The sequence below is a fragment of the Condylura cristata genome, unplaced genomic scaffold, assembly GCF_000260355.1.
Source record: "Condylura cristata isolate star-nosed mole 26May11 unplaced genomic scaffold, ConCri1.0 scaffold00002, whole genome shotgun sequence".
Lineage (NCBI taxonomy): Eukaryota > Metazoa > Chordata > Mammalia > Eulipotyphla > Talpidae > Condylura > Condylura cristata.
In genome coordinates, this window is record NW_004567103.1 from 13,010,833 (window position 1) to 13,023,465 (window position 12,633).

Here is a 12,633-nt window from a genome sequence, read left to right on the forward strand (position 1 = left end):
TAGCGAGCCCTCAGAGAGTCTGACCTTGCCAGCACCATGATGCTGAATTTCTAGCCTCCACACTATGAGAAAATTAGTACCGGTGTGTGAGCCAACGTGTCTTTGGTATTTGCTGATGGCAGCCTGAGCTGACTGACGCCAGGCTGGAGAACCAAAAATGAGCGAGGAGAACAGTGAAAATATTCTCGCTTCTCTGAAATTCACCTTTTCACGCTTTGCTGAGAGTATCTACCTGTGCTGGGCTTGAAAGTGGGGTTCACATAAAGCCTGGAAAAGGGGGCGGGTCACAGGTGATAAACTACCTCGTGCTGGAATTCTGGGACCACCTGAGAGCATATGGTTGACAGCACCGGTGACGACGATCTTCATCTCACAGCCCAGGCATCCTGGCAACTGGTAAATTCTCATCCCGAAGGACTTTAGAGGAGGATGAATGTATGTGAAAGGGGGTGCGGACCTTCAAAAGTAGCGTTAGGGTCTGGATAACATTGACTGCCTGACCCAGCTTCTACAGAATATTATAGGGTCTTTTCACCAAGGCCCCCACTACGCTTTTTGGTTTGATTTAAAGATAATGCTGCCCTCTCCTGGAAATATTTTGCAATTGCAACCCCTGGCCCCCAGGACTAAGTTCTCTTCCCCTTCTCGCTTGACCTCACCTGTTGTCAATATAAGGCAGAGCCTCAATTTTGCCGAATCATTTCTTACACCCATGGTGGAGTCCACTTTCCCTCCAGGGTTATTTCCCAGAGACTGGAGGGGCCATAAACAGAGGGCAAGTTACTTGGGGGTCTCTCATTCTCTAGAAATATAATCCATCTTTCTTTGCTTTTCTTTCTTCAACCATTTTTTTATTGTATACTATTGCCAAATTATCACCTAGGCACTTGGGATACAGCGACCAAACAGATAAGGGTCTCTGCTGTCTCTGCTTTCATGAGTTTATATCCTAGAGAGGAGACAATCAACAGAAGTGTCTATAAAAAACAAGAAGATTACATAATATGTTAGGAGTGATAAATGCTGGAGGGAAAGAAAAATATTCAAAGTAAATCAGGGCAAGGAACAACACGAGTGCTTGCTATAAATAGGTAGACAGGATGGGCTTCAGAGAGAAGGTAGCATTTGAGCAAACATTAAGAGGAGCTTACAGGGTGACCTGCCAGACCATCTATGGAGGAATATTCCAAAAGACTGAGGCAATGCCAGATAGCTCCTCTCCACTCTTTTGGCATTTCATCAACCTGACAATATTCATTTAGGGGTCGGGGCTGTCTGTGTCATTTGTGAGACCCCCTACAAAACGAATGTGTGGGATTCTTTGCTCAAAAAGAAGTAAATGAAGTCAATAAAGTCTTTCTCCTCACTAGACTCAGTAGTTTTTTTTTTTTAAGATTTATTTATTTATTCATATAGAGCTGGGGTACAGGCCAGAGATGTGGCGGGTGAGAGGATTCACCAGTGACAGAGTGGGGAGCAGAACAGGCAGATCAACGAAGTACACTGCTGAGGGGAGCAGCGGGCGGGTCAGGAGAGGTCTGCCACGCCATGTGGTCACCTCCGGGGCAGGCGGGAATCGAACTCATGCAGAAGTGGCTTTAGATTCTCAGTGCTGTGCTTTAACCCGCTGCGCCACCGAAGAGGGCCATAGACTCAGTGGTTTTTATCTGTGAGTGTTGGGTGCTTGAGGCACTGTCCTTGTGGGGTGGGAGAGTGGGTGGCTGAGCCCCCATCCTGGCAAAAAGAGGCGGGCTGTGTAGGTGAATGGAGTTCGGTGGCCTCTTCAGCCATCACCTGCAGCCTTGATCTTGTGAACGTAGACGGCGTGTGGGTGTGGGGCACACGTGGCCACCTGAGCATGGGTGTGTGTGCATGTGCAAATGTGCACACCTGCGCTTAGCAGCCAGGGCCATAAGGGCTGCTGGGAGGATAAGTGACATCCACAAGAGGAAAAGAGCATAAGAGAATGCTAGAGAAAGCCCAGAGAAAAGAGCTTTTAGAGATTTGCATAGGGCTCAAGTTGCTGTTTCCCTGCTCACCATAAAGATCTGTGAAAATGAAGCCAACGGTTCCAAATTCTCCTTTCAATCACTAGATCTGACGGGGGACCTACCTGGCCTGGGATGGTTGCAAAATGGGCTGCATGTGAACTGAGCCCCAAACCCCAGGAGACTTCACTCACAAAACACAAACTGCAAGGAAAAATTAGTAAGAATTTTCAAGGTGGTGGCTGCAGAGTGTTACACCCCAAGCTCGGGGCATGGGCCACACACCCCCTTCCCTGTTTGGCTGCAGTTAGTGTATGTCACATGCTTTGCTGGGCACGGAGGATGCAAATTGCTGTCATTTGTGGTTCCTGACTTTAAGGAGGGCAAAGGGCAAAAGGAAAAGATGCTTTATGAATCCCTGCCCTGCGTCAGCGTCTTGTTCCTGGGAATGAATGGCATACAGTCTGGAAACCACAGGGCATAGAACTGGGTGGGAAAGGCCCATAAACCTTGCTGGATGGCCTAGTCCGAGAAAGGAGGGCATGATGGTCCACGGTCATTATTTATTTCTGATTGCAGAGTAATGCTTTTTTTTTTTTTTTAAAGATTTATTTATTTGTGCGTACAGAACTGGGGTACAGGCCAGAGGCTCAGGGGCGGTGAGAGGCTTCATCAGAGACAGAGTGGGGAACAGAACAGGCAGATAGAGAAGTACACTGCTGAGGGGAGCAGCGGGCGGGTCAGGAGAGGTCTGCCACACCATGTGGTCACCTCCGGGGCAGGCGGGAATCAAACTCATGCGGAGGCGGCTTTAGATTCTCAGTGCTGTGCTTTAACCCGCTGCGCCACCAGGGAGGGCCCAGTAATGCTTTTTTTTAAAAACAAACAAACATTTATTTAGTTATGCATACAAGAACTGGGGTACAGGCCAGAGGTGTGGTGGGTGAGAGGATTCACCAGAGACAGAGGGGAACAGAACAGGCAGATTGATTGGAATGCACTGCTGAGGGGAGCAGGGGCGGGACAGGAAAGGTCTGCCACGCCATGTGGGTCACTTCCCTGGCTGGGGATCGAACTTGTGCTGCGGTGGCTGTGCATAGCCTCACAGAGCTGCGCTTTTACCCTCTGCACCACAAGGGAGGGCCTGCAAGAGAAATGCTTTTTAAAAATTAGGCACTGTCAGAAGATTTGCACGAGGAAGCACTGTCTGTAATCTCACCACCTAAATGTCCTCTCTCTGCATCACACGCTTTGCCCACACCCCCAGCACAGGCTCACACACACTTGTTACAAAATGGGACTCCCTGTGCACTCTGCCGAGAAGCTTCATGACCCTCTCAACATCCTACCATGGATTTCTTTCTGTAGCAGAAATCATACTAGACATTTTGATGTTTACTAGAAACATAACATTCTACTGGGCAGGTCTACTAGAATGTGTGTGAAGCTTTCTGGAGAACATTGGAATTAGTACCAAATTTATTATTATATGCAACTCCGATAAAACTGTCTTCCCTCCTTCCTTTCTTCCCCCCCACCCTCTCTCCTACCTCCCTCCCTGTCTCCCCCACATTAAGTGGGGTTGCAGGATCAGAGGGTCTGCACTGTTTAGTGTTTGATACCTATTCCAACCAAGAAGTCCCTCAGGACATTTATAAAGACAGCAAAGAGTGACTGGGCCTTTACTACCTGCCCAGACTATGCTTAGAACTCACCCCGCAGTGTGCCTGGGCCCTCACACCCATCCTAGAGCCAAGTCCCGCTTTCCTTTGGAGTTTTGCAGCAGGTGAGTCTACCAAGGCCCAGAGTGAGAACTTCGTCTTCGCAGCGGCACAGGGCTGGTGGTTTGCTGGAGGTGGTCTGGAGCTAGAGCAGGGCTCTTTCATCAGGACAGCTCTTGCATTAGCTCCAGGAGGCTAATGTTATCCCCATTTTCACAGGCCAGGATATTTGAGGACACACAAGGACCAAGTCCAAGATCACAGGCTGATGACGGAGGGCCAGAGTTTGACTCATGGTCTGTTTGGCTGCAAAACAGGGATTTGTGGATTCATTCAGGAGTGTGTCCTCATACGGGTCTCACAGACTTAGTTTTCAAGGTTTCTCCTGCTTCCACCGGAGCCCGGGGCTGGGGCTCAGGGCTAAGGGGTCTGCATCTACCCAGGCCATCTCTCTGCAGGTCCTGTGGTCTCTGGCATTTGCAATCTGGACCTGGGACACTGACATCCTCCTTCTCCTGTCATCCCCCATCACTTCTGGTACCCTCAGCTCTCTGTATTTGGGCACAGTTTTGATTGCAGATTACAGAAAACTCAGCTTCAATGGTCTTGGCATAAAAGAGAATTTATTGGCTCATGCAACTGGTAAGCTTGAGAGAAGATGACCAGCAGGCATGGTTTATTCAGGGTTGGGCTCCTTTTCTCGGCAACCCTCACTGTCTTCCTCTGAGTGCTGGTTTTTTTTTTTGTCGTGGGCTGACTGTGTTCTTTATGATAGCCAACTGACTTCCAGCAGCTGCAAGACTACAAACTTGCTTGTCCTCAGTCCTCCAACAACATCCTGACTTGGCTCTGGGTGGATCCCCTGAGATCACACACTTACCGTTGACCCTGTAGCAATGGCAATGGGGACGACAGAGGGGAGAAGACAGAATCTTCTCTTCCACCTCCCTTGCTTCTACTTTGATGCCTGGGGCCGAGTGGAGTGGAATCTCCTGCAGGAATGCGAAGATGCTGAAGCTGGCGCCAAAGCTGACCCACGGACAGCAGAGGCCCCTCCAAGCCCGCCATGCCGCTTGCGTGGTCGTGCATAGAAGCCGCTCGCGTGCATAGAAGCCGCTCGCGTGCATAGAAGCCGCTCGCGTGCATAGAAGCCGCTTTCTCTTAAAACAGAATGGCGAGAAGTCTCCGCGCTTTGCCTGGGCACACAGACTGCTCATGTCTCATCTCTGCTGCTGGATGTTCCGCACAGAATGAAACCATGCTTCCGCACTAGGAACATTTCAGATCCATTTAAGAGGGAGCAGTTGTAAGTGGGAAGCAAGGTACAGGAGATATGTTGGGTGGGCGGATTAGCTGGAACATTTCCAAGTGGGTAGAATTTTATTTCAAGCGCATGTACATCTGCCTCTTTCAGCTCTTTCAGTTACACATGCTCTTTCCTACCACCAAGTGAAAGATTTTTTTTTATTTCCAATTCTCCTTGTGCAGGTCAAATTCACTGGCGACAGATCTCCACCCTGCCCATCCAGAGGTGCAGCTTCTCCTTTATTCCTTGGGCTGGAAGCCCTTTTCCTAATACCTCTGTGATTAGTTGAAATGATTTGGGACACTCAATCAACTTGACTTAGTAAAAGCAGAAGGGAATGATACACAAAGAGAGGCTTAAATCTAGTATTGTATATGGCCACTCTTATGTGGTCTTTCCCCATGGGTCACGTCTCTGGTCTGCTTCCCCATGGTGGCAAATATTCTCCACCACCCCTGACCACTTGGATTTCACTGCAGAGTTCTGTAGTCTGGGCCACAGACTGTTTCACCTTTGTCCTAAGTCTATTTTCTGCCCTAGGAGCTGCCTCTTCCCTAGATGACTGGTGAGGAGGTTGGGGTGACCACTGCTTTTGGGGACCACCCTATCCTCAAGCCTTTTCTCTCTTAGGCATCAGCTCACAATAGTCCAACATCAGTGAAAGTGAAACATGGGTAAACCCTTGCAAGACAACTGCCTCCTTACACTTCCTGCTGCTGCTTATAGATGATAAGTTCACTTATAATCTATCTTACAATTTAGCTGAAATAATATGCTTTCCTGTGGCAGACTTGTTGGCACCCGTGGCATGTTAAATTCTGGCAGGGGCAGGACTTACGCTTGCACAGATTGACCTCACTTTAAACAATAAAGTTTCCTGGGAAAGATCAGGGCTGGGTGCACCAGCCTGGTTGTATGGATGTGAAGCTTTCAGACACCCTTATATATGACTGTGTGGCTGAAAGTGACAGGCCCCTGCATGGTGGTGGGGATCCCCGGTCCATGCATTTAAAGAGAGGGGGTTCAAGCCGCCTACCCCACAATCACTGATTGAGCTATTTGTCCCCTGAAAGATGATATGAAGACAGATTGAGAGGGACCCAGCTCCCTTTCCTAGCCCCTGGTCTAGAGGGGAAGGCTGCCTTAAAACACATGATTGCAGCTCTGTGGGCTTTGTGTTATAATGGGAAGTGATTAAAGCACCAGATGGAGGTCGGGGACAGACATGAGCCGAGGGGAGTAGCCAGCGGTTCCCAGAGAAGCTGTCCTTCCTTGCCGAGAGGGGAGCAGTGATGATTCTGAACCAGACTCCTCCAGCTCTCACGGTCTCCCTGTTGTCCAGTCAGACCCCAGGCGAAGCCCAGGCCTAACTCACGGCCATTCCAACCCAACCTGTCATTGCAGTGGTTGTGCAAAGGGGTAGCTGGCAGTGGAGGGGAGTGGTTTCCCTTCCAGCTCTCCATCACCATCTCATGAGCACCATGAGAGCAGAGCAGCCTACCAGGGAAGTGAACACTGTGTGCCAGCTGTCCACACACGGTGAAGTGCTTCCCTCTACCTTGCTCCGGCCATGTTGCTCCAAGTCCCTCCTATGTGGGGGACACTTACAGGTCACCCCAACAGTGGACTCCTTCTGAAGTCTTTTCTGTAAAAATGCAAATCTTTTCTCCTTTATTCATGCTGGGTAAGTTAGAAGATTTGAAAGATGGTGTCCTAGGAAAGTTAAGGCTAAACAAATGGAAATAAAAGAGAGAGAGAGAGAGAGTAAAAGAGAAAAGAACTCAGATCAGATCATGGACCCTTCTCTCTACTTACATACCAGGGGCCCGTTGGGTCCCTCACTGATCTCTCGGAACGGGACATGGGCAGGGCTCAGCACAGCAGTGTGCTGTGATGTGGCTTCTCTGTTTCCCCTTCTTCGTCCAGTTTCCTCTAACTGTCTGGTCGCTGTGGGCTGGGTGCCCTGAGGAGTTCCAGGCTTTTTCATTTGGACACACCAGTGCCTCAGGTAGGCCACTGCCTCTCTTTGTCTGGACTTCCTTTGAGATAGAAAAACTTGGCTTGAGTGAATTTTAGGAAATGTATCTACTTTTCTGGGATGCAAAGATTTCTGTAGATGGTTTCCTGCTTCGTCCCAGTGAGATGCTTCCGTCTCAACCACCTTTGCTGTTGTAGCTGGTGACATGCAGGCTATAGTGTATTGCCCTCCTTGTGCAGGGAAGAGGCTTACACCCCCCACTTTGATAGTTATTGCTTTGCCTAGGATGTTGTCTTTTGTGAATATGCAAACACACATAGGGAGAGAATACACTGAGATGCTTGACTCTGAGGGAACTCAAGACCTTGAGGCTTGGAAGCAACTTGGGTTGTCTACTCTGCCTCCCCCAATCTGTAAATGAGAAAATGGAATTCTATGTAGGTGAAAGGACTCACTCAGGTCACGAAGCTGATTAGTGACAGAAGCAGGCTAAAACGAGGTCTGGGTGCCAGTATCCTTATTTCCTGGCTCAGGAACTTTCCAAAGTTTTCAGACTATCCTCTGGAGAGCCCTGGGGTTCTGGGGGAATCTCTTTCAAGACTGTGGGTAAGAGAAGCAGCAGTAGGTGAACTTTTATTTATCTATTTTACTTCTTGGGCTTTCCACTGAGATTTTGTTGTGACACAGCAGAAGTGTTTCATAATTGAAAAAATATATTTAAAAACTGCTGCTTTCTGTGGATGTTTAAGCAAGTGATTTCAGGGAATATGGGACTGCTCTCAAATGCTTAAACTTCCTTTAGGCAGAGGACCAAGCTATTTATTACTCCTTTAAAGAGAAGGCTTAAATGAGACTTTAATGCAATTTGTTGCTATCATTTCCTCCTCTCAATAGATTTTAAGAAAATTAAATAAGAATCAGGAAGAACATAAGAGGGAAAATAACATAGAAAAGGACATCCAGGAGCAGGCTTGCCTCCCTCCATTTTGCTTATGCTCATCCTGTCCTGAATTGTAAAACCAACCTGGTTTTCTTGGTGATGGGACAGATGGTCAAGGATCGAGAAGGATGAAGAGAAGACAGAGGTAGAACTGGAGGGAGTTGGGGCCCATAGCAAAGGTGGTTTTTCCCTGCAGGCCTTCTTTCCCTGTATTCAGTTCAGGGCTGGAGTTAGGGAAGGCTGGAAGAACTGTGAAACTGAGCTCTAAAGCAGGCCAGGTGGAGGCAAAAGAAGGGATCTGTGGTTTCCAAGTGACCAGGAACGATACTGAGTAATTGTTCTTTTATCTTTGAGCAGTGACTTAAATCTGAGTAACCAATCACCTTTCTTTCCTTTTAATCTTCCCATTAGATCAAGCCATGACCATTGTCATGGAAAATGCATGGGAGCTTAGTGATGTGTCGATGTGGTTTGAGGGTGATTATGAAAATTTCACTGGCATGCCACCCACAGAAGACTTTAGCCCCTGTATGGTGGACACTGAGACACTCAACAAGTATGCAGTGGTTGTTATATATGTCCTGGTGTTCCTGCTGAGCCTGCTGGGAAACTGTCTGGTGATCCTGGTGGTCTTATGCAGCCAGCTCAGCCGCTCTGTCACCGACGTCTACCTGCTGAACCTGGCCATGGCCGACCTCCTCTTTGCCTTGACCCTGCCTATCTGGGCCGCTTCTAAGGTGAAGGGCTGGATCTTCGGCACAGCCATGTGCAAGCTGGTCTCGCTCCTGAAAGAGGTCAATTTCTATAGTGGTATTCTACTGCTGGCCAGCATCAGCATGGACCGCTACCTGGCCATTGTCCACGCCACGCGCACGCTGACCAAGAAGCGGCACTGGGTCAAGTTCATATGCCTAGGCATCTGGACCCTGTCCTTTATCCTGTCCCTGCCCGTCTTCGTCTTCCGCAGGGCATTTGACCCACCCTTTTCCAGCCCAGTCTGCTATGAGGACATGGGGGCTAATACAACACAATGGCGCGTTGTTTTGCGGGCCCTGCCTCAGACCTTTGGCTTCGTCCTGCCACTACTGGTCATGCTGTTCTGTTACGGCCTCACCCTGCGCACGCTGTTTGCCACCCACATGGGGCAGAAGCACCGGGCCATGCGGGTCATCTTTGCTGTCGTGCTGGTCTTCCTGCTCTGCTGGCTGCCCTACAACCTGGTGCTGGTGGCCGACACCCTCATGAGGATGCAGGTCATCAAGGAGACCTGCGAGCGCCGCAACCACATCGGCCGGGCCCTGGATGCCACCGAGATTCTGGGCTTCTTTCACAGCTGCCTCAACCCCCTCATCTATGCCTTCATTGGCCAGAAGTTCCGCCACGGCCTCCTCAAGATCATGGCCAGCCACGGCATGGTCAGCAAGGAGTACCTGGCCAAGGAGGGCAGGCCTTCCTTTGTTAGCTCTTCTTCAGGGAACACATCCATTACCCTCTAAGACCCCACCCCGTTGCAGCCCCTCAGGCTCCTCCCTGCCTTTCAGCAAACCCTGCCAAGGCTCGTGGGCACTGGCAGATCACAGCCTCTGTGCCAAGACAGCCCTCACTGTGGTCACGGGAAGTTGCTGAAGCCATATCCTTACCAGGCCCATTGTATGGTTTAGAAAGCCAGCCTGGTGCCCCACCCCTTATGTGTAACTACTGTGTCAACTGCTAGAGCTCTGTCCATCCTGCCACTGAGCCCACAGCTCTGGCTCAGGGATGTTTTAAAGACATTCTCTGAAGTGACTGCAAAATATTCCCACAGTTGGGAGCCATTCGTGGCAAACACCATGAGTTGCTCCCCTAACTCTTTCCTGCCTGCTAGTGAAGTCCACTTCCCAAGAGAGGGGCTAGGGATGACGGACGCTCACTGTCCAAGACTCCCCTAGAAGCGACCATCACACATGGTTCTGACTAGCGAGGCCTAAACCACTCTCCAGGGAAAAGCCTGCTGTGGAGATTTCCCCAGGCTTCATGGTGTAAATGCTCCGGGGGTGATTTCATGTGATGGGGTGAACAACCCGTTCATAAAATTCTAGAAATTGTAACAATCTGTTTTCAAGCAAGTAGATACAAACTGGGCTCAAGAGGAAGTCTGCTTGGGTCTCTTGGGAACTCTTGGGGAAAATCTTTGGTTTTAAAAATAGAGCAAGAGACATACACACATACACCTTTGTTTATTTGCCTTTGAATATGATTCTTCAACTGAGGCAGTTACTCAGTGAGAATGAGACCAAGACCCCAACTTAGGCTGATGGAATCAAAGGATACAAAAAACCTGTAAATAAACCAATAAATGATTTTTAATAAGGGTGCCAAGATTGTTCAATGGGGAAATTATATTCTTTTAACAAATCACACTGGGAAAACTGGATAATCACATGCAAAATATGAAATCAAACCTTTAACTTATACCATATACAAACATTAAGTCAAAATGGAGCATAAAACTAAATGTAGGAGCTAAAACCACTAGACTCTTAAGAAGAACATGTAAGGGAAAAGATTCATTTGGTTTGAGGTTGGGAATGGAGGGAGGCTCAGAGAAGGTATTTACATCAAGATTAAGATTGGTATTAAGGATGGGAGTTGGCACTGGAGTTGGAGATGAAGTAGAGAAGCCAGGGTTGGGGTGCCGGCTAAAGTTGAGTGTTAGAGGAGAATGGATGTGAGGAGGAAGAGAGATCCAGAAATAGGGAGAGGGTGGAGAGGGGGTGAGTGAGATTCAGGGAGGATCAGGAGGGTTGGGAACAGATATGGATGGAGGCTTAGGAATGGGATGAATGTGGGGACGTTGTGGGGGGGCGTTCTCTGCCAGGGACATCAGAAAGGGCATGAATGGCAGGAATGGGCTAGTGACCAACAGTGGCCACTCATGCTGACTTCAGTTAGTGACTGGAGCAAAAAGAGGCCACAGATGGCATCACCAGCCTCTCCGAAGCTGCGTCTGAGAATACTTGCAGGGCTCTCCAAGTAGGTCCAGGAAGAAGAGTTAGGAATTCAAGCCCTGACACATAGATGGAATTCAGCATAGAAGACAGAAGAATGTGGCGAGAATCCAGGAAATGGGTCTCAGAAGTCTTCTTTACCTTCCAACCCCCAATGCACTGTACCTCAATGCCATGCAACAGAGAGACATCTCAGCAGGGGCTTCAGTACGTAAATAAGGATCCCCACCAGTAAAATAACTTGAAAGTGTTTGAAGCAGGTGTGGCGTGTAATCAGAATGCTCTTCAAACAAATGCAACATTATTAGATCAGATCTTTAAATTCAGTGTAGGATTTTCTGGTTACAGCTCAAGACACAAATAGTTTGGATTTCAGATCTATACTGTCGGGACCGAGACCAGGACCTTGCCTCCTATGCAACAAAACAACACTTGATCGGAACTTAGGGTAAACATCCCGGTTGAGAATGCAGCACACCTGAATCCCTTCCCCCACTCTCCTTCCCTTCCCGCTCAGCAAGTTTTGGCACCAAAGAGATGACGATGGATCCCTCCTCTCAAACCCATTGGCTTTTAAGACATTAGACCATCAGACCACGCCCGCCCGTACCTTCTGTGCCGCCCTCAGGTATATATATATGACTGTTGTAAGAATAAAGCGGCTCTCGCGCGTGTCTCCGTCTTTACCTTCTTCCTCGCGCTGTCCCTGGGGCTCTACCCCCTTGCCTTGCTGGTCAAGGCCCCCCACACTACACAAATGTGAGGATGTTGGTACTGAAATTATGTGGTATTGAAATATCAAAAACTGGTGTTTTCATTACTAGGATTAGACATTAGTCAAGGCAGGGAGATGATTCCCTGCAAGGAGGAGCTTGATGTCTCAGATGGGGCTGGGATGAGGGACTGGGTGCACTTTAGGACAGGAGTCAGAGTCCCTGTGTGTTGGAAAGAATCAGGATGGGGGCCCTCCCTGGTGGCGCAGTGGGTTGAGGCACAGCAGTAAGAAGCTAAAGCCACTTCAGCATGAGTTCGATCCCTGCCTGCCCCGGAGGTGACCACATGGTGCGGCAGACCTCTCCTGACCACCTGCTACTCCCCTCATCAGTGCACTTCATCAGTCGGCCTGTTCTGCTCCCCACTCTGTCTCTGATGAATCCTCTCACAGCCCCTGCACCTCTGGTCTGTACCCCAGTTCTGTATGCATAAATAAATAAATCTTCTGGCCTGTACCCCAGTTCTGTATGCATAAATAAATAAATCTTCTGGTCTATACCACAGTTCTGTATGCATAAATAAATAAATCTTAAAAAAAAAAAGAATCAGGATGGGATTGGGGCTAAAGAGGTGATAAATATGAAAGACAGAGTATGAGACAGGGATTGGGATATGAGTTCTGCACAGTGCTTGATTTAAAAAATGTTTTAGTTTGCTTTGCAGGCTAAGTTAAATTGTGCCAGTCTCCGAGGAATTATATGACCGATACTAGTTCTTTCTGACCAACCACAGCACCCTCACCTTCTCCTGCTCCCCTATCCAGTGGTCCATTACTGGCTCCAACAAAAACATTAGCTGATAATCAGGATTTTATGCCATAGGGGTTTAAGATGACCTCTTCCCCAACGTTGTGCCTTTTTTTTTTTTTTAAAGATTTATTTATTTGTGCATACAGAACTGGGGTACAGGCTAGAAGCTCAGGGCCGGTGAGAGGCTTCA

General features: G+C 48.6%; 1 protein-coding gene across 1 annotated transcript; it reads left to right on the top strand.

Moving 5' to 3' along the window:
- The first annotated feature begins 8,352 nt into the window (after nt 1-8,352).
- CXCR1 (chemokine (C-X-C motif) receptor 1) lies at nt 8,353-10,273 on the top strand. Its single transcript, XM_004674305.2, has one exon. The coding sequence runs from the start codon at nt 8,353-8,355 to the stop codon at nt 9,427-9,429; it is 1,077 nt and encodes a 358-aa protein (XP_004674362.2). The 3' UTR covers nt 9,430-10,273.
- Nucleotides 10,274-12,633: the final 2,360 nt, after the last annotated feature.